The sequence below is a fragment of the Mandrillus leucophaeus genome, unplaced genomic scaffold (genome assembly GCF_000951045.1).
Source record: "Mandrillus leucophaeus isolate KB7577 unplaced genomic scaffold, Mleu.le_1.0 Scaffold1583, whole genome shotgun sequence".
NCBI lineage: Eukaryota > Metazoa > Chordata > Mammalia > Primates > Cercopithecidae > Mandrillus > Mandrillus leucophaeus.
The window spans coordinates 250,401-271,564 of NW_012101569.1; the positions used below are offsets into that span (position 1 = coordinate 250,401).

Consider the following 21,164-nt stretch of genomic DNA (forward strand, 5'->3'; position numbering starts at 1 on the left):
AGTCACGCAACCAACCTAAGTGTCCATTAACAGTTAACTGGATAAAGAAAATGTGATACATATATATCATGGAATAGTATGCAGCCATAAAAAAAGAATGGAATCATGTCCCCTACAGCAAGATGGATGAAGCTGGAGGCCATTATCTTAAGTAAATCAACTCAAAGGTGGAAAATCTAATATTGTATGTTCTCACTTGTAAGTGGGAGCTAAACAATGGGTACACATAGACATAAAGATGCATAGTGGCCTTTGCAGTATACTGAGCTCCACAGAGACATTGCCAGGGCAAGCAAGAGACAGGAATTAATAACCAGAACACATAAGGAACTCAAACAACTCTATAGGAAAAAATCTAATAATCTGATTTAAAAATGGGCAAAAGATCTGAATAGACATTTCTCAAAAGAAGACATACAAATGGCAAACAGGTATATGAAAAGGTGCTCAACATCACATTATCAGAGAAATGTAAATCAAAACTATAATGAGATACCATCTCAACTCAGTAAAAATGGCTTTTATCCAAAAGATAGACAATAACAAATGCTAGCAAGGATGAAGAGAAAAGGAAGACCTTGTACACTGTTGGTGGCAATGTAAATTATTACGGCCACTATGAAGAACAATTTGGGGGTTCCTCAAAAAACTAAAAATAGAACTACCAGCCAGGCTCAGAGGCTCACGCCTGTAATCCCAGCACTTTGGGAGGCTGAGCCAGGCAGATCAGAAAGTGAGGAGATCGAGACCATCCAAACACAGTGAAACCCCATCTCTACTAAAAATACAAAAAAGTAGCCGGGCATGGTGGCAGGTGCTTGTAGTGCCATCTACTTAGGAGGCTGAGGCAGGAGAATGGTGTGAACCCGGGAGGCGGAGCTTGCAGTGAGCCGAGATCATGCCACTGCACTCCAGCCTGAGCAACAGAGTGAGACTCCATCTAAAAAAAAAACAAAAAAAAACACAAAAAAACAAAAAACAGAACTACCGTATGATCCACCAATCCCACTGCTAGGTATATATCCAAAAGAAAGGAAATCAGTATATTGAAGATATACCTGTACTCTCATGTTTAATGCAGCACTATTCACAATAGCCAAGATTTGGAAGCAACCTAAGTGTCCATCAATAGATGAATGGTTAAAGAAATGTGGTACATATACACAGTGGAGTACTATTCAGCCATAAAAAGGAATGAGATCCTGCCATTTGCAACAACATGGATGGAACTGGAGGTCATTATGTTAAGTGAAATAAGCCAGGCACAAACAGACAAACTTCACATGTTCTCACTTATTTGTGGGAACTAAAAATTAAAACAATTGAACTCATGGAGACAGAGAGTAGAACAATGGTTACCAGAGGCTGGGAAGGGTAACAGGGGAGGATGGTTAATGAATATAAAAATATAGTTAGATGAAATGAATAAGACCTAGTATTTGATGGCACAATAGTGTGACTACAGTCAACAATAATTGATTGTACATTTTAAAATAACTAAAAGAGTATTAATTAGATTATTTGTAACACAAAGAAAGGATAAATACTTTGAGGTGATAGAAACCTCATTTACCCTGATGTGATTATTACACACTGCATGCCTGTATCAAAATATCTCATGTACCCCATAAATATATATACCTACTATGTATCCACAAAAATTAAAAACAAAAAAATTTAATGGAAATAATAGACACTGGGGACTCCAAAAAGGGGTAGAGATTGAAGAAGGGGGGTGAGAGTTGAAAGATTACCTGCTGGATACAAAGTTCAATATCTGAGTGACAGATGCACTAGAAAGCCAATCCCTACTGTCACTCGATATATCCATGTAACAAACATACACATCAACAACCTAAATCCAAAATTTTAAAAAATATAAATTAAATAAATAAATAAAAATAAAAACCAGATAGCATGGACTAGATGGGAAGACTTTGTAGATTAAATTTCCTATTGAAAAATGTATTCAACAAAGATATATATTTACTTAGAGATGGTCTTAGTGTAGGAGTTTAACTGCAAAGAGAGAGACTTTGTACTTACCAAAACATATCCTCCATACCACATTGCTGCATAATATATCAAGTGAAAATGGTTGAACAAAACATGAAGGAAATAAGCTACATTTACAGTTTATCTACTAGAGTTTGCAAATTATACTACTTTCACATTTAAAGAAAAAGCACATAAAACTTGGAAATCTAATTTGAAAATGAAGGTATGTTCTGTGTGGTGGAACCAAAGCCTGAAGAATCCAACTGCAGTTCAAATACCCTTCTATTTTCTACCTCGTCATAAAAAAATAGAAGTATGTACGTTTTATATGTAATATACATTAGGCTCAGAACTCGACAAGCTCTAATTAACATACGCAAAAAAAAAAAAACTCTCATACTTTTAGTCAAATTTTTTTATGTTAAATAACACAAGCAAAATAGAAAACGGAAAGGACTAAGAACAATTCAAATGAAGACTAAAGTACTTACCAATTTGGCCAGCCTTGACTTTAAAAGGAACATCCAATTCACTCTTCAGAAGAAAGAGAAAATGTAAAGGACATCTTAAATTATTAAGCCAACCCAAAAATAACTTTTGTGTGATCATTTAAATACACATCTCTAAAGAAAAAAAAAAACAAATTTTCCATATTTGAATAATTCATAAAGGACATGTTTTATAGCCCAAAAAAACGTTTTATAGGCCTGGTGTGGTGGCTCACACCTGTAATCCCAGCACTTTGGGAAGCTGAGAAGGGTGGATCACCTGAGGTCAGGAGTTCGAGACCAGCCTGGCCAACATGGGAAAACCCCATCTCTAGCCTGGTGTGGGGTGGCAGGTGCCTGTAATCCCAGCTAATCAGGAGGCTGAAGCAGGAGAATCGCTTGAACCCAGGAGGCGGAGGTTGCAGTGAGCTGGGATCGCGCCATTGTACTCCAGCCTGGGTGACAAGACGAAACTCTGCCTCAAAAAAAAATTTATAACTTAAGCTTTGACTTTAAAGAAAGAATTCACAAGAGAAACAAAATGATAAATAGGAAAAATAGAAAAAGTTTGTAAATAACCAGGTAAACTGGTTACTTGTTTTAAGTAAACCAAATCAAATGGAAATTAAAATCAAATCAAATGAATTTAAACACATGGACAATGTTTATCTGAAATACTAGAACAGAAAAAAGAAGAGTCTTTTTGCATAAATTAGTTGAAAACAATAATGAACAACAGTTCTCTCTCAAATATTTAGTAAATGAATAAATTTTAAAAATCTTAGAAAAGCTAGATTCCCAATGTATTATTTACCAAATTAGCATTTCATTTAGATAAGTTACAGACAGGTACCAACAAATAATAATAAACTTTCACCTACCTATATTCCAAACAACTAGAAAGTTCAAATAACCTTTTTTGTTCAAAGAATACTAAATAATAACTGATATCCATAATGATCATCTGAGTCTTTAGAATTATTAAAAATTAAACCAGTCAGTACAGCCTTTCTGTTAGCTGTAACTTAATATATACTAACACTATAAAAATCTGACCACCAAAAATATAGGTAATAATTAACTGAAATAATCAATTTACCTGATCATCTGATTACGTCTGAACTCTATGTAAACAGGAATTGAACAGAATACTATTATAACAGCTTTAGATAAAGTCTTTTTCAGACCAAAAAAAAAAAAAAAAAATTCTTTGCTGCCAATAAGAGCAGCTCTGTCCTCCGGGAGGACAGGAAAGATAAATTCAAGGGACTTCACATTATACAGGATACAAACAGCAAACTACAAAAAGGTGGTCTCATGCTCATTTTAATCCTCCTGAAATAATTTTCACACAAAATAAATGTAAACAACCCATATCAAATTAAAAACTCATCAATTTGGTTTAACTGGGGAAAGAAGCTACTTTGAATTAAAAATATAAATTACAAAAGAGTTTATTATATTTAATTACAACCAAAACTTGAATTAGGCTAAAACAGAGTTCAAATAATTTGTCTCCTAAGTATGTCAGATATATATCCTGTCACTACAATTCTATTTATATTGTCATAAATAGAGAAAAAAAACCTCTATTTCAATCTATAACAACAGAATCAGAAGGTCTAAATTTTTGTTTAAAATTTTAAAAGTTGTAGCATCCTATATGAAAAAGAGAAAAATATTTAAATATTTTGAGTACCTACTATGGGCCAGGCTCTGCTTCTCATCTTATTCAAGCCACAAAGACACAGAGATATTATATTGCTTTATAATTAACTCCACTGTACAGATGATTAAACTCATGCTAAAAGATCAAAGAAATTAAGAAGTTAGGCTGGGTGCAGTGCCTCACGCCTGTAATCCCAACACTTTGGGAGGCCAAGGCAGGTGGATCACCTGAGGTCAGGAGTTGGGAGATCAGCCTGGCCAACACGGCAAAACCCCATCTCTACTAAAAATACAAAATTACCCAGGCGTGGTGGCATGCGCCTGTAATCCCAGCTACTAGAGAGATGGAGGCAGAAGCATTGCTTGAACCTGGGAGGCGGAAGTTGCAGTGAGCTGAGATCATGCCACTGCACTCCAGCCTGGGCAACAGACTGAGACTCCGACTCACAAAATTAAAAAAAATTAAAATAAGAGGCTAGAAACCTGTAAAAATTAAACAATAAACTCATTAAGTGACTTCATAAACTCACATTTAGCCGAATAAGCTAAACAGAAACCTAATTGGGCAGGGGAGGGCATTGTTTTGCTTGTCTTCAACTCAACAATAAATGACACAAATTACTTTCTGGAGCTGGAGTCCAGAAAATCCTATTTTATCTCTTAATATTACTATAATAAGGCTAGACCGTCAATATATTTCCAAAATATAATTATTTATTAGCTATGTTATTTAAAATCAAGCCCTCATTTAGCTCAAAAATATGTAAAGATACTTTCGAAGGAAAATATTTCTATAGGGAAAAAGTCAACTACAAAACTATATAGTCAAATTAGATTAAGGAGAAACACTCCATTTCCAAGAGATATTATTTTGATTATTAGGGGAAACAATTTCTAAATCTTTAATCTCAGACTTTCCAACAGCAAATAGTTAAACAAGTAATCCTTTGAGTGATTCCATCACTTTATCTAGTACCTGGTATCAGATGCCTAGTAAGCAAAGGTTTCTAAGAACTTACCAAATTAAGTGAGTTATTAGCATAGTTAAAAAAAACTTACCAGGGCATTTTCTTTTATCTGTAGATTATCTAAAGCCACATTTCCTTTTAAAAAAAAGAAACAGAGGAAAAATATTACAACATACCAATTAGTAAATCTATCATAATGTAGTGCCAAGCACTAAGAAACTGTGCTAAGTGTTAAGAATACAATGATAAACAAAGCTGACTTAAGAGGCTCCCAGCACAAAACAGTTGCTATATATGCTCACGAGTTATTAATTGTAGCATACTATAGGTTAATCCAGTGTAAAAGAAATTATAAAATACTAAACTAGCTAACATTTAAACAAACAATGGGAAAGAAGTTAGAGCTTTTTGGATAGAAGAACTTTAAGATAAAGAAAGTAGCCATCATTTTGAATGATTAAGCCAAAATTTCAAGATACAAAGAGATGATTACAAGGTCAGATCAATCATCCTGGGTTATTTAATATGGCATCAATTAACATTTTCTTCAGAAACATGGTGTTAGTCTTTCAAGTCTCCAAACATTCTACCTTCCCAATGATTACTGTATGTGCTTCTAATATTCTTTAATCAGTCCAACTTTTATTATATTCATATGCTAAGTTATAAAAATACTATTACATGACTCAAATTTTAAACACTATTCCTATATTTGTTGATACACAATAGTTAAATATTCATGCTCACATAAAAATTTAAGGAAAAAGTTTTCATTTCACTTAAATTATGTTAAGGCTAATAAAACTATAGTTTCAACATTAAATGCAGGCATAAATTGCTGTTATATGTTTTCTTAATCATTTATGACACATTTATTTTTTTAAAAGCTATAGTAGCTATACTCCCCATTAATATTTTTCAATCAAGTAACTTTTTCTTCCGGGTATTTTGGAGTAAATTTAAAAGTATATTTGATTTGTTTACGTCATTTTAGAGATCTGCTTTTCCCAGATCTCAAAATTATTAAACAAACATTTATTAAGCACCCATTATATGTTAGGTGCTGGAAAGAGAAAGATTACTAGAACAATACCCCTGCTATGAAGGCACTCAAACAGCTTAGTAGAGGGGACTATGCAAAAGTAACTGCGGTTTTTGCTATTACTTTTAATGACAAAACTGCAACTACTTTTGCACCAACCTAACAATTCTCTAAAATTTTAGAAATATTCCAATAGAAGTGCACACAAGATGAAAAGGAGGAGCCACCTAACTGCCTAGGGAAATCAAGAACACACATAGGTTTAGGCTGGAAGGCTTAAGTAGTATTTACTGGGTGGATAAGAAAAGAGGGCAAATAGGTAAGTGTGAGTAAGGCACACTTTAGAAAGCACATATGTTTTGGTATAACTGGAGGGTATAATAAAAGGATACAAGATTAGTTCAGAAAGGTAGGCAAGGGCCAGACTAATGAAGAGCTTTCAGGATAAAAAATTCCAGACCCACCAAAACAAAGAGACAAAATATATAAAACAGAGATTATGTTATTTTAGAATCATTACTCAACTGTCCTAAGGAATAACTATTGATCTGTCCAAGCAATTTAGCTACAAGGATATTTCAGTATTGGGAGGGAAAGAAGGAAGGACAGAAGGAGGGAGGGAGGGAGGAAAGCAAGGAAAGAAGGACCTAAAGATCTAAATGTCCAGCAAGAAGGCGTAACTCACAATACATCTATATTACAAATAAACAAAAAAAAGTAGAAAGACATGGGAACTTGTTCATAGAATACTGAGTTTTTAAAAAGTAAAAGAATGCCCAGATTGACCTAATTTTAAAAGTATCTATACATGCACAAGTGTGTGTGCATTCCACACATACACAGAAAAAAAATGAAAAACTGTCAGATGCCATAATGCTCACACTGGTTATTTCTATGTAATAAAGTTCATTTTCTGTGTACGTACGGTTCTCAAATTTTCTAAAATAAATTGTCAAAAACTATAATGAAGGAAGAAAAGGAGGAAAAAACTTCACAAATGGTAAGAAAATACTATAGTACATAGTAGGAGGGAAATGAAAGAATACAGTCAGTCAGGAAACTTCTATAATACACTGAAAAGAAATTAAAACCTAAAATAAGGCAGTAACTTCAGGATCAAAGAGGTAGAGTCACAGTAAAGAGTTATTTTGGAGGCAGATTTGACAGGATATCATCACCGCCCAGATGTAGGAATAATAAAGTAGTCATGGAAGACTAGTGTGTTCAGCAACCAGGGGGAAAAAGTCCTTACATATTATATATGCACTAAAATTACATGAAGACAAATATTCCTGGATTCAAATCCGTCACATGATGAATGACACAAAATTACAATTGAGAAATCTATTCTAGCCCACAGGGTAATCTGCACAGATGGTACTGCCTATCTGAAGCCATCCAAACTAGTTTAATAAGATCTAAGGCCATATGCAGACTTTCAACTCTGCTCATAAATTCTGACTGTTCTACCTAGTCATTCTCAATTGGTGGGCCAAGGGTCACCAGGAGTGATCAGAAATCATCTGCGTTGGGGATGAAGTCTTTATAACAATTGTTAAGGCACTAACACAATGTTTGTAAAAATATAAATATACTTATAAAAAATGGGCTGTTTCTGTTGCAGTGACACGTTACTTGTTTGATCAAGTAGTAGGATAGCAGGTGGTAGTTAAGATGTGAAATGTTGAAAACTACCAGTATGGCTAACAGAGTCAGACAAGTATATTTGGACAGACTGCCAGACAAAAAGAGATTGTACTTATTATTACTACTGGGTGGTAGAATTAAAGATAGATTTTTTATTAATGTTTTTCAGTATTTTCTAGTTTTTATGATTAGATATTATTTTTATGTGAAATTATTATGGAAATTATAAGAAGGAAAATGCAGAAACAAAAGTAAATTCCCATGTCAATATGATTTAAATATTTTTATATAAATTTTTTCTATATCTAGTATTGCCTTACCCCCAGACACATAAGAATAACAAATAAATATTGGCTGGTGCACGGTGGCTCACACCTGTAATCCCAGTACTTTGGGAGGCCAAGGTAGGTGGATCACAAGGTCAGGAGTTTGCAACCAGCCTGGCCAACATGGTGAAATCCCGTCTCTACTAAAAAAAAAACACAAAAATTCGCCGGGCATGGGCATGGTGGTGTAAGCCTGTAATCCCAACTGCTCGGGAGGCTGAGGCGGGAGAATCGCTTGATCCAGGAGGCGGAGGTTGCAGTGAGCTGAGATCATGCCACTGCACTGCAGCCTGGGCGACAGCAAGACTCCATCTCAGAAAAAAAAACAAAAAACAAAAAAAGAAGTATCTATTTCTGCCACCCAGTCTGACAAATGCATACTTCCTCTCTGAAAATGTGAATGTTATCTAACAAACAGTAACTATAACAGTGAAATAAGCATAATACGTTCTCCAAGTTATTTGCACTGAAGGAGGAGCTCTAGTTCTAATACAAAGAATAGGAAAAGAATAAGCAGTATAATTCAGATTAACACTGGCACCAGTATAAAGAGGTAAAAGTGCATTCCTTCGTTCAACCAGTAGATGAGCACTTATCTTGGTAAGGCACTGGACTAACAAGTACTCTCCACTAAACTGCATGCTATTCTGACTGATAAATATGCAGCAGTGTCATTCCATACCCTATGAATTCCAGAAATCCTGTTTAAAGAAAAAGAATTTATAAGACCAAGATTAAACCAGATCTCCCCTAAAAATCAACCATTTTATATTTAACTGAACACCGATGAAAAAGATTTCATTTTCCTTTTCTACCTTAAGACAACATAATAATACTATACAATGTAAATAACTTTACTGCTATAGCCAGATCACCAGGGCTAAGAACACATAGGAGTCATAGAAAGTTCTCAAAAAAACTGAAGGAAGGGTAAATATTTGTGTCTAATCTTAAAAAAAAAAAAAAAAACAAAAACCGGGATATGGTGACTAATAATTTAGAGATGAATAAACTTAACTCTGCCAGCAAGGAAAGCTCTAAAGCCAATCCCACAATCAAGCGGCTCTAATCTTGCCAAGTCTAAACAGATTAAGGTGACAGACACGGAAATTCTGTGAAGTGATCTCCCTTATGCTGGACTGACAGGCCTACCAGAGGAGGCTAGACAGTATGTTTAGTAAGTAGGCTGTGCTTCAGAAGAGACCCCATATGATTCTCATTAATAAACTATAAATATTTTGGATGTGCATACACTGCTAGAAAGTCACCATAGTTTCAAAGCCGATCTTGAAAGACATTTTAAGAAATACACTAAAAGGGCCAGGTGCGGTGGCTCATGCCCTTAATCCCAACACTTTGGGAGACCAAGGCGATTGGATCACTTGAGCCCAGGAGTTGAAGACCAGCCTTGCCAACATGGCGAAACCCTGTCTCTACTAAAAAATGCAAAAAATTAGCCAAGCATGATGGCAGGCACCTGTAATCCCAGATACTCGGCAGGCTGAGGCTGCAGAATTGCTCAAACCAGGAAGGCAGAGGTTGCAGTGAGTCAGGATCATGGCACTGCACTCTAGCCTCAGCAACAGAGCCAGAGCAAGACCCAGTCTCAAAAAAATTAAAAAAAAAAAAACACTAAAAGGGTAAATCCTGTATCAAAATTCAGTATTCTTCTTCAGTGAACCAGAAGATGAAAATGTAAGTAAATTAACTAATGACACAAAGAGTTGGAGTCATTGCAAAAAATAAAAAAGTAGAAATAGTTGCTAAATTATAGAAAACAACCAAGCTAGTATATTTATAAACAAAAATCAAATGGTACTGGCACAATATGGAAAAGCCTGCCTAAGTCCAAGAATGGCTTTTTAAATACACAGTGGCCTACAAAATAAGTAAGAAATATAGTCCTATTGTTAAAGACCTCCAACCAGAAATAATCTCTCTAAACTTTTGCAGAAATTCAGGCTATACCTTTCTTATGGTACTTAACACTTAACTTTATATAAATCCCCAGTCTGATTATAAACTTTTTACTGATTCTCCTCAGAGTAGGTACTCAATAAATATTGACTCCAGAATGCATATTGTACTGGGGTGGAAACAACTACAATAAGATCATAAATCTTTATATTTTAGAAAACACTTTCAGATACATAGCATTACTTGATCCTCACAGCCTCCTAGGCAAGAAACAGGTCGTATATATTAAGCAATAGAAGCTGAGGCTTGGAGAGGTTAAATGACTAGCCCAAGAATTCTATGGCAACCTAATAGTAAGTGGTAGCCCCAAGGCTCAAATCTTACAACACTCAATGCTATGTTCAGAACAACTCTGTTCTCCCAAATAGCAGAGCATAAAGGGCGCAGGATTTTAATTTAGAAGGTAATTCTACCTCCCTGGAAAACAAAAATGCCATAAAAGAATCAGACTCAGCATTCACAGGCCAGTGTGGTTGTTGGTTCCACTTTTGGTCTCTGCATTTTCAAAGAGATGTAAAAAAATCCAAAACAAAAAGGATAACTAAAATTAGTGTAACAAGGGCACAGGCTGAAAGGCAGGATACAGTCAAGTGGGTTATGTTCAGAGTATAACCAGAAGAAAAGATAGTGCCACGGGGAAAAACAGATGCAGGAGATGGTATTACAAAATGGTCATTTTAGCACTTTTTAAAAATCTATTTTCTTCCTCAAAAGACAGAAGTTCTCAAGTTATGATTTAGAACTATTTGGGACCATAAGATTTTCAAATCTAAGCCCCTCTCACTTTATACATGAAGATATTAAAGTCTAAAGAGATCTGGTAGTTTATCCAAAGTTATACAATTTTTTTGTGGCAGTACTAAGAATAGAATCTATGTCTCCGACTCCCAGGTCAACGTTCTTAATATAAAACATAGAGGTTAATCCAAAACTGTGATTAAACACAAAAACCATCCAACAAACAAAAACACCATGCTATACTCCATGAAACTAGCTTTGCATATAAAGAACAGTGAAATAAAGAATGCTATGTACTTATTTTTTAAGATTTTGTTTATGTATCTATAAGATAAACATTATTTATTTGAAAGCATATCCAAATGTTCTGACACATTCATTTTCCAAGGAGGTGAGCTACAGTAGATGATTGAACAGTTTTTTAAAGCATGAATCAAACTATTTTAATGATTTATGTTTTAGCAAAGAATACCAAAGAAAATATTATAGCTATTCATTTCAAATGAATCTAGCTAGTCAACCCAAATTAACCAATCTAGACTCCTTTTAATGAGTTCACAGTGACTTTGTCTTCAGAGAGGAAGACAGGAAAAGTAAAGGAAACACTTCTGACTCTCACTCCTCCCATTTCCCTACTGAAACAGGAAGTTTTGGCAAAGAAAGGTAGAAAGCTGCAACATCACCACTGAACCTTCTCCCTTTCAATTCACTTCAGGGATCCTATAATATGGAGTAGTGTGGTAGAGCTTCCTAGCAGATGGTTACCAAAGCACCAATTCTCAGTTCTAGTTCTAGAAAAGAAGTGAATTTGTAATTAGTAATGCTACTTAAATATGTGAAAAGGTGCTTAAATTTAAATTTTTATGCACTGCTTTAACTGGTAGTAACTGAGCCTAAATATATATTACACTATCAACCTTTTCATTATTGTTTATTTTATATGCGATAGGACAAGCTAATGAGAAATGTGGCCTCCACTACACCAAGTGTTGGCTGGGAGGAAAAGACTAAAGAAAATCTCTCTACAGGTTTAGAAATACCTAGGTACTGCCATCTTTTATGTGTCAAAGCCAAAAAAAAAGCAAAAAGAGCTGCTTTTTCTTTCATTCTCAAGCTGCCCTACAGGTACCTCTTATGACAATATATTACAGTATATTAAACGATATATAATATATTAAGTATATGTTAGATATACTTAATATTGTTAAATTATATAACATATAGTCTAATATATACTATATATACACATATATATATACACAGTATATCAGCATGAGCCTGGAACTTCATTTATCTTGTCACTGTCATTGACTGTGGCTCCTTACTCACCAATATCGGTTGAAGAGCAGAATGAAAGATAAAGATACATTATTTAACTACCTTTTCTCACTATGAATGTGGAGGAAGCGGCAGTACCACTCATCCAATGAAGGATCTCACGTTGTTCTTGCCTTGCTCAAATCACAAAAGTTCAAAGACAGAAGAGATGACCTTGTCTAACCTTTTCACTTACAGATAAGCAACTAAGGGCCACTTGTCAGAGACATGCCAAAAGCCACACAACTAGACGGAAGCAGAGATGGAATAAGATTAAAGAGGTCGGCTCATTCCCAGTCCAGTGCTCATTCTCCTTTCTTATGCCGCGCTGCTCCAACAATATCTGGCAGCTCAAGGGGAAGTGTCAGGAGTGGGATAAAGGGCAGCAGAGTAAAGAGCACAGGTTCAGTCCTGTGTGCAGGGCCACAGATTCTGAGGGCATTGCACTTGGCTTCTATTCCTGGTCACCAGAGTCACCCTGGTATCTAACATATCACAGCCTCTATGTTGATTCCACCTGTCCAGTGTAATTGACAACAACAGAGTTCTGAGTTCTGGAGGATTTTCCTGCTGACTGCACAGAAAATCATTTTGAAAAACCAAATTGACAAAGCTTCTACATTGCAACAATACTACTCAAATCAAATTGCAAAAGATGTGGCATTTCAACATACCTTTTCAAATATGTTACCCTTAAAACAATTATATCCTGGACACATCTCAATAGCTAAGGGCTATGCAATTTATCTCTTGGTACCAGTTTGTGGCGAACAAAAATCTAGATGAACTTTCCTACTTACGTAGGCAGTACATACGCACCAGGCACTTTTCTGAACCTTGAAAGCCTGACTTACAAACTAGCTGGCAGGTAATATTGTAAAAGTATAAGCATAAATTCAAAGGCAAATAGGGGTCTTATTTTAAAGAAATTTGTTTGGAAAATAAGAAATGTTTAGACACGTAATGATAGCTCTACACAAAATTATCACTCAATAGAAGATTGATACCTCTAAGAAAACCAAACACCACATGTTCTCACTCCTAAGTGGGATTTGAACAATGAGAACACACGGACACAAGGAAGGGAACATCACACACCAGGCCCTGTCAGGGGGTGGGGGCAAGGGGAGGGAGAGTATTATGACAAATACCTAATGCATGCAGGGCCTAAAACCTAGATGATGGGTTGATAGGTACAGCAAACCACTATGGCACATGTATACCTATGTAACAAACCTGCACGTTCTGCACATGTATCCCAGAACTTAAAGTAAAAAAAAAAAAAAGAAGAAGATTAATACCTCTAAAAGTCTGAAGTTAGAAGAAACATCCTTATGAAAATAAAACAAAGACTGTTTTCCATCACCCAGCTAGGTTTGTTAATCATTATTATTATAATATCATCAACAATGACAAAAGATTTTGACATAATCTATCTCACAAATACATTGAGTGTTATATATCCACTTTGCAGATTAGGAGACTGAGAATTGAAATGTTGTGCCCAGGATCCCACAGCTAATAAATAATCAAGGTCTCAATTATCCACAGTGGCAAGGATTTTTAAAAGGAAATTCTGCTTAAATTACTTTAAAAATACGTAAGAATTGCTTGGCATTAAATCCATAAAGAATAGAAACAGAAAGACAATGTTTATTTGCTTTGCTTCTCAAATTTAAAGGCAACATCTAAAGTATACTTCCTGATTCTGGACATTCCAGTAATTTTCCCCAACCTTCTCAACTTTTTTTTTTTTTTTTTTTTTTTTTGAGACAGAGTCTCGCTCTGTCGCCAGGCTGGAGTACAGTGGCGCAATCTCTGCTCACTGCAACCTCTGCCGCCCAGGTTCATGCCATTCTCCTGCCTCAGCCTCCTGAGTAACTGGGACTACAGGCGCCCGCCACCATGCCCAGCTAATTTTTTGTATTTTTTTGTGTGTGTGTGGAGATGGGGTTTCACCATGTTAGCCAGGAAGGTCTCGATCTCCTGACCTCGTGATCTGCCTGCGTCGGCCTCCCAAAGTACTGGGATTACAGGCACGAGCCACGGCGCCCAGCCTCTCAACCTCTTTTAATTGTAAATTTCATTATGAATGTCTATATATATATATATGAATATATGCACAGTATGATCTTTTCCAAATCATGTAAACACAATATTTCAATTCTTAAAACTACTTCCAAAGATCACCCAAGCAACGATTATGCATTTTTATTGACATGATACCTTTCAGTCACTTAAGATATCAATTTCTCTCTCGAATTATAGATTTCATAAGAGTAATCTACTTCTTCCGTGTCCTTTCTAACTCCTTACTACAATTTTTTCTGCACCCAGGAGGTCCCTTACAAACGCAGAAGACAATCTCAGTCTTCTCCTTAGATTAGGGTTTCTCAACTAACATTTTGAGCTGGACAATTCTTCATTGCAGGAAGTTGTCCTCTGCATTGTAGAATGTTTAGTACTCCGGGGTCTATCTGCTACATGCCAATAGCACACCTCTTTCCTCCGTGTGACAACCAAAAATGTCTCAGACACTGTCAAATATCCCCTGGGTACAAAGTCACCTCCCATTGAAAATCACTGCTTTAGGCTAGTTAGATATTCCAGTTAAGATGTATCAAAGTAGTTTATCAATTGATTCCAAAGAATAGTAAGATCAGGTATGTGAAATATTTACAAGATGAATTCTTCTTCCCTTTCTCAAGACTTGAAAATTCAACAACAGAAACAACAAAAAACTCTGTGAACTGTAAACCTTATCTGCTAAAGCAAATAGTTGTCAAACAAGATTATATACAATTTTCAATTTTTTGTAAAACTTGTCAACATCATGGATATCATATCAGCTATTTTATTAAATTAATATTCCCATTTGTATACCCAAAAAAGTTGAAGACAAATTTCTTTAGCAATATTTTGAAAGAACAGGAAAAATCAACTCAGATATCTTGCCTTCCAATTTTATTGAGAAATTAGGGTTATCAACAACAGATTGTGCAATAACGATAAAAGCTCGTGACTTCTAGTTTTCTCTAAGCAACCACAAAAATAAAAGGCAGCAAAACTTTATAGAGGCAGAGTTGTGAGCTGATAAAGCTAGGAGAATCCCTGAGGATGCTCACTGGACACAACATGCGAAAGAAATGGGTTTATTTGCTCAGGCCTATTCTAAAGTTAATGTTGGCCACTGGCAGAATACTTTATTCTAAAAATTTTTAAATGAGATGAAAGAAAGTCTCCTTTTCTAGATTTCACCAAAAAAAAAGACAAAAGAGGAAATAATATAAAATTACAACATTTTTAATTTCAGTTGTGAAAAACTTCAAAATCTTCATGCAGTATACTCCTCAATGTCATTGTAAAACCATTATTAGAAGAACAGGATATTGGCATCACCTTAGAGATGTTACCTACTCCAACCTCCAATTTTAAAGATAAAGGAGAATAACATTTGATGGCAAAGGAACCTTTGACCATATCCATACGTTTTATCTTCTGAAAAAGAAAATGTCTAAAGTAAATATGCCATAATATAATATTAAAATATGAGTAATTACATGAAAATATTATATTATTTAAACTTTTATTTAAAATATTATTTAAAATATATTTAAAATATTATTATATTTAAACTTTTCAGAATTTAAAATATTTTTTCTATAAAGGTTTAAATTAAGATGAAGAAACTAAGGCCCAATAAGGTAAGTGGCTTGTCCAACACAGCACACCATTCACTAGGCCTATTCAGATTTCAGATTTGCTACTCCAGTGCATTTTCGAATTTCAAATGTTTACAAACTATAAGGAATTACTGGAAATGATATTGCCAGTATTCTGAAGAAACACTTCATTTCTGCAGGAGGTGCTGGTCATTTAATTCCTTAAATCTCTTTCTTTACTTCCCTTTCTTTTACATTGCATTGAGTGTGGTGGGGGGATGTAAACAAAGTATGTACAGTAGGCCCTCTATATTCACGGATTGAACCAACTACAGACCAACTGCAGATCAAAAATATTTGGGGAAAAAATAAAAAATATCAATTCGGCAATAAAAAATAATGCAAATTAAAAATCAACAGAACAACTATTTACATAGCATTTACTTGTATTGGGTATTATAAGTAATCCAGAGATGACCTGAAGTATACAGAAGGATGTGCATAGGGTACATACAAATACTAGGCCATTTTATTTAAGGGACTTGAGCAACCTCCGATTTTGGTATGGTCAGGGGTACTGAAACCAATCCCCCATAGATACCAAGGGACTATTGTATTGTTGGGCAAACCACAGTGAACCAATCAAATGATCAGCCACCTATTAAAAACAGGCTCTTGGCCAGGCACTACAGGTCACACTTGTAATCCTAGCACTTCGGGAGGCTGAGGCAGGAGAATCACTTGAGCCCAGGAGTTGCAGGCTGCAGTGAGCTATGATCTTGCCACTGCACTCCAGCCTTGGCAACAGAGCAAGACCCTGTCTCAAAAAGACAAGCAAAAAAAAAAAAAAAAAACAGGCTCTTCCGCAATTCAGGGTATCACTCACGGTTCTATAAACAGCAATGCCCACTATATGTTCCATATATGTAATTATAAATTTTAGAAGCCAGGTTTAAAAAGAAAAAAAAGTAAAACTAAAAAACACAGGAAATACATTTTAATATTATATTTAATTTAACTCAATATATTCAAATATTATTTCAACACATAAGCAACATAAAAATTAGAGGTATTATATTTTTTCTCCTACTTCTTTAGGAGTAATACTTATTCAAAATGATGTTTTAATTCATGCTAACAGCATGTTTCAATTAGCACTAACCTCATATCACGTGCTCAACAGTTACAGTGGCTAGTGGTTACCCTAGTGGACAGGGGAAGTCTATAGCTATTTGTTGCTGCTTGAATTAAAAGCAGATCCATAAGTTTGAGTCGTTTTTTGAATCTTCCTCCAAAGCTGACAAACTTCCCACATCTTTTGTGGAGTGAGAAAGTCCCAAAGTCCTCAAAGCTTAACACGTAATTCATGCAAACGATTAAGCTTGTTGAAGAGTGCATGTTTAAGTACACTATTTACTGAATACTTCTATACACTTAATCTCCAGGATAAAAACTTTGGCATAAATTCCTGGGCATACCACCAAGCAGACACCTAATTAATGACGATGCTGGTCGAGGCTTGAATTTCCCTCTATTGCTCCAAAACAAAATTCAAAATCCTCTTCATATTGACGGAAAAGTAAATATTAAAGGAAGAAATAATTTTCACAGGAGCTGAAAGCATTAAGAGTAAGAATCTCTAAGCACACGCCTTTCTTAAAGATCTGCCTATTCCTCTCCAAACCCGGTAATCCTAAAGAGAAGGAAGCCAGTTCTTGCTCCCTGTAAAATAATAGTGCAGATAACTGCGAAATGCAATTTCCTTCTTTTTCCTTAGTGCCACTTCGAGCGTATATGACCAGACAACCATGCTCACTCCACGCGCTACCGAAACAGAAAGGGCTGTCTTTATGCTGTAGGGCCAAACGGGCCACGCTGAGTGCAGCGAGAGGACCACAGAGACGGGCAGGGCGGGGACAGCAGGCGCAGGGCAGGGACAGCAGGGCCAGGGCTTGGCCTGGGAGGACTAGAAAGGTGGGAACTTTGGCAGCGCCGGCGGGATCCCGCCGCATCTCCCCAGCCGGGGTCGGGACTGGGACCCCGAGAATCCGCGGGCGGCAGAGGCTCCCGCGTAGAGCACCTGCCGCACCGGGAAGGGGGAGTCTCGGGCGGCGGAGGGAGCAGGGCCCGGGCAGGATCCCGGACGGAGCAGCCCTCAGCTGGGCCCTCAGCGCCCGCAGCCCGCCGGCCGCGCCCCTCTCGCTTACCGCCCCAGATGCCCAGCTTCAGCTGGGACTTGTTCAGGTTCTCCACATAGTCCCCCAGGAAGCGGTTCAGCAAGTCCGCGACCACCGACTCCAGCACCATGGTGGGGCTGAGGCAGCTTGGGAGGGAGGAGCCGGAACCACCCGGCCGCAGCTAAGGGCGGCGACCAGCGCTACGAATGACAGCCCCTCCGGCGCCGGCCCACCCCCGCGCCGCGCGCGTGACCCCGCCTGTGCGCAGGCGCGCCGTCGCCCGGCCGGTAGCTGCGGAGGCCCGGTGGTAATCCCGAGGCCTTGTGGGCTTCGCAGCCCCGGCCCTCTGGGCGCCGAAGGAGGCGCGCAGGGGAAGTTAGCTTGAGGCTGTCTCGGCAGCCGTGCACGAGAAAAAAAGGACCTTCGAGAAGAACAAGGGAGGGCAAGAGTTACCAAGCACAGGGTCATCTATGTGGCCGCTCTGCTTTCCCGCCTCCCGGCTCTGTCCGGAGCCGCCGGGCCTGGAGTGTGCGCTGAGCGTCACCTAGGCAACCACCCTTGCACCTCTGGATCAGGTGGAGGAAAAGGACCGACTGCGTTCTTGTCCTGCTAGAGTTCGACTCCGCCTGGGGCTTGGTCTCTGCTTCTTGAAAACACACAGGTTTTTTGTTTTGTTTTTTCGAGACAGGGTCTCGCTCTGTTGCCAAGGGTGGAATGCAGTGGCGGAATCATAGCTCACTACAGACTTGACATCCTGAACTCAAGGGATCCTCCTGTCTCAGCCTCCTGAGTAGCTGGGACCACTGGCGCGCGACAAATAATTTAAAAGTGGGAGGAAGGGAACAGAACCACATCAAATGGCAGATATCATAGAATGAGAACTGAATATACGCGTTTTGTGGGAAACTCATTCTTTTCCCTTTCTCTAAGATTCGCTTTTAATTCACTAGCCACTGACTAGTTACCTATCTCATTACAGAAATAAAAAACAAAACGTAGTAGTGCCTTTTTAAGTATGAGTTACTTGTTATTTATGTGTCACTTTCTTCCATGCTATCGTTGAACTGTCTTTGATGTAGCACGACCTTAAAAGCAGAGCTTTTATACCACAAGGTCTTTCAACCCTTGTGAAGTTCAACCACCCATTGACACCTCTTTAGAGAACTGGACATTTTTTCCTAAAATATACTTCCAGAAGTTGTTGAGATGCAGTAAACAGAAAGAAACCTAAGAAATGCTGACTATTTGTAGTCACAAGCATTTATTAAGTGTTTTGCGACGAGGAAGTGTCTGAGAAAATACTCGTGTATTTTTCTTAAACAACCTAGGCTTGCACAGGATCACAAAGAAAAATCTTAAGTTGAAGGTCCACTGGAAAAGAAAGAAAATAAAAATGGCTACAATTGGGGTTGTGTATTAAATAAAATTTAAGGTACAAAGAAAGACGCAGTCAGTTCTAACCAGCGAGATCACTTTCCTCTCCCACTCCTGCACACTGCAGTCTTCTTTAAGAAGATAAATCTTTAACCGTTTGTTTTTCCTGCTGGTCACACAGACAAAATACCAGTAAGCACTTTGGATTTCTTCACCATCCACAACCAAATAACAGCCCAACCTGTCTATTCTGCTTTCTCCATCCTTCCTAAATTCTCCATGTTTTTCTTCCGGACCACGCCATCTCCTTGAAACTCACTTCCTAGCCTCCAGTTATTCCTTCCTCCAATCTATTCTCATGAACACCAGACTTGGTTTCCCAAAGCATGGGTGAGCTTAAGTTGGTCACCTGCTCAAAAACATCCAATAACTTCCCAGTGTTTAGAACACTGTCTTCAAACTTTCTCCAGATTCTTTCTCGTCATACACCCTAACAATCCCGCTTCCTTTTTACATTCACACTGACTATGCACCAAGAGCAATGTAAAGAAGCAATATATGTTCTGGTTGACGTAAGGCATGTACCATACAAAGTTAAAGAAACCAATCCAAGGATGTATGAATAACAGTATAAGATGATAGGAAAGATGGCACAGGCAACATAGCTTGGTCAAGCAGGTGGAATAATAGGCACAATCTTTTGGGAGAAGTGAGGAACACTAATGCTTTGTCTAATAAAGTAATTCCTTACAGTTCTATGGTATGACTTTATAATTTTGAAAAAATAATGTGTAAATGTGCTTTCATATGCATCATTAAATTTTATTATGTTTCATTTATACTTATTTATACTTCGTAAGGCGTCATGTCATCATGCGAAGGTAGGCATTTTCGTGTAATCCTCACAAAAGATCTGTGAGGTAAATAATGCAGGTAGTATGGTCCTCATTTTATAGAAAAATTAAGCTCGGGAATGTTAAGTAACTTACCTAGAATCACACAGCAGATATTAATTTCCTTTGCTTCCCTGAGCACTGCCACCCTTTTCTCTTCCAGTAATTATACAATTTAATCAACACTGGGCTATTAGTCATTCTCAGAGATCTTACTTTGAAAGGTTCATGGCAGAAAAAATAAATCTCAGGGTGGAAAATTTGGCTCTAAATTTTTGGTACAAAAAAAATGCTAGTACCATATAGTATAAAAAGCTTTAAATTTTATCATTTTCCATTTTCAGCATGTTTTAAGGAATTGATTATGTGCATTCAGTAATGCCCCAAATCTTCCATTATTTAACAAGTCAGAAATGTACAGTCCCAATTTAAAACAAACTATAACCAATGTCAAGAAACACCATTAGCACCCTTATGTATGGCATTATATCAGAAACAATTTGGATACAGAGGTTAAAGAAAATGAGCATTCTAATTAATTCTAGTTCTTGCCTTCATTCTGGCTTAAGAACAATGAGAATGACAACAAAGGAAATTACAAAACTAAACTTCAATGAGAGACTAAACAAAAACAGATGAGCAAAATATTATTTCTGTTAAAAATATAGGTTAGGGACACTTAAAAATTAACTGAAAAATGTAAAAAAAAAAAAAAAAAAAAAAAAAACTTCACACTAACCACCACCCATACCCTATTCCCCAACCCTAGAGTTTTTGGAGAAAAGCACAAAGAATCTGGGGGAAAGGAAATGGAGGAGAAAGCTGGAGTATAAGCCATGACACCATGGACTGCAGGAAAAGTTAGGGAGGTTAACTAGAAGAAAGCACG

General features: G+C 37.0%; 1 protein-coding gene across 2 annotated transcripts in view; it reads right to left on the bottom strand.

The window, feature by feature from the left end:
* Positions 1 to 18,231, bottom strand: part of VPS13C (vacuolar protein sorting 13 homolog C (S. cerevisiae)) — a 189,868-nt gene extending 171,637 nt beyond the window's left edge. The window contains exons 1-3 of one of the 2 annotated variants that reach the window (XM_011975761.1): positions 18,039 to 18,231; positions 5,214 to 5,257; positions 2,490 to 2,532 (exon numbers count right to left, since the gene is read on the bottom strand). In XM_011975761.1, coding sequence (XP_011831151.1) covers positions 2,490 to 2,532; positions 5,214 to 5,257; positions 18,039 to 18,138 — 187 coding nt within the window. In that variant the 5' untranslated portion in view covers positions 18,139 to 18,231. The remainder of the gene's footprint in view (positions 1 to 2,489; positions 2,533 to 5,213; positions 5,258 to 18,038) is intronic. The other variant, XM_011975760.1, reaches the window with a different exon arrangement.
* Positions 18,232 to 21,164: the final 2,933 nt, after the last annotated feature.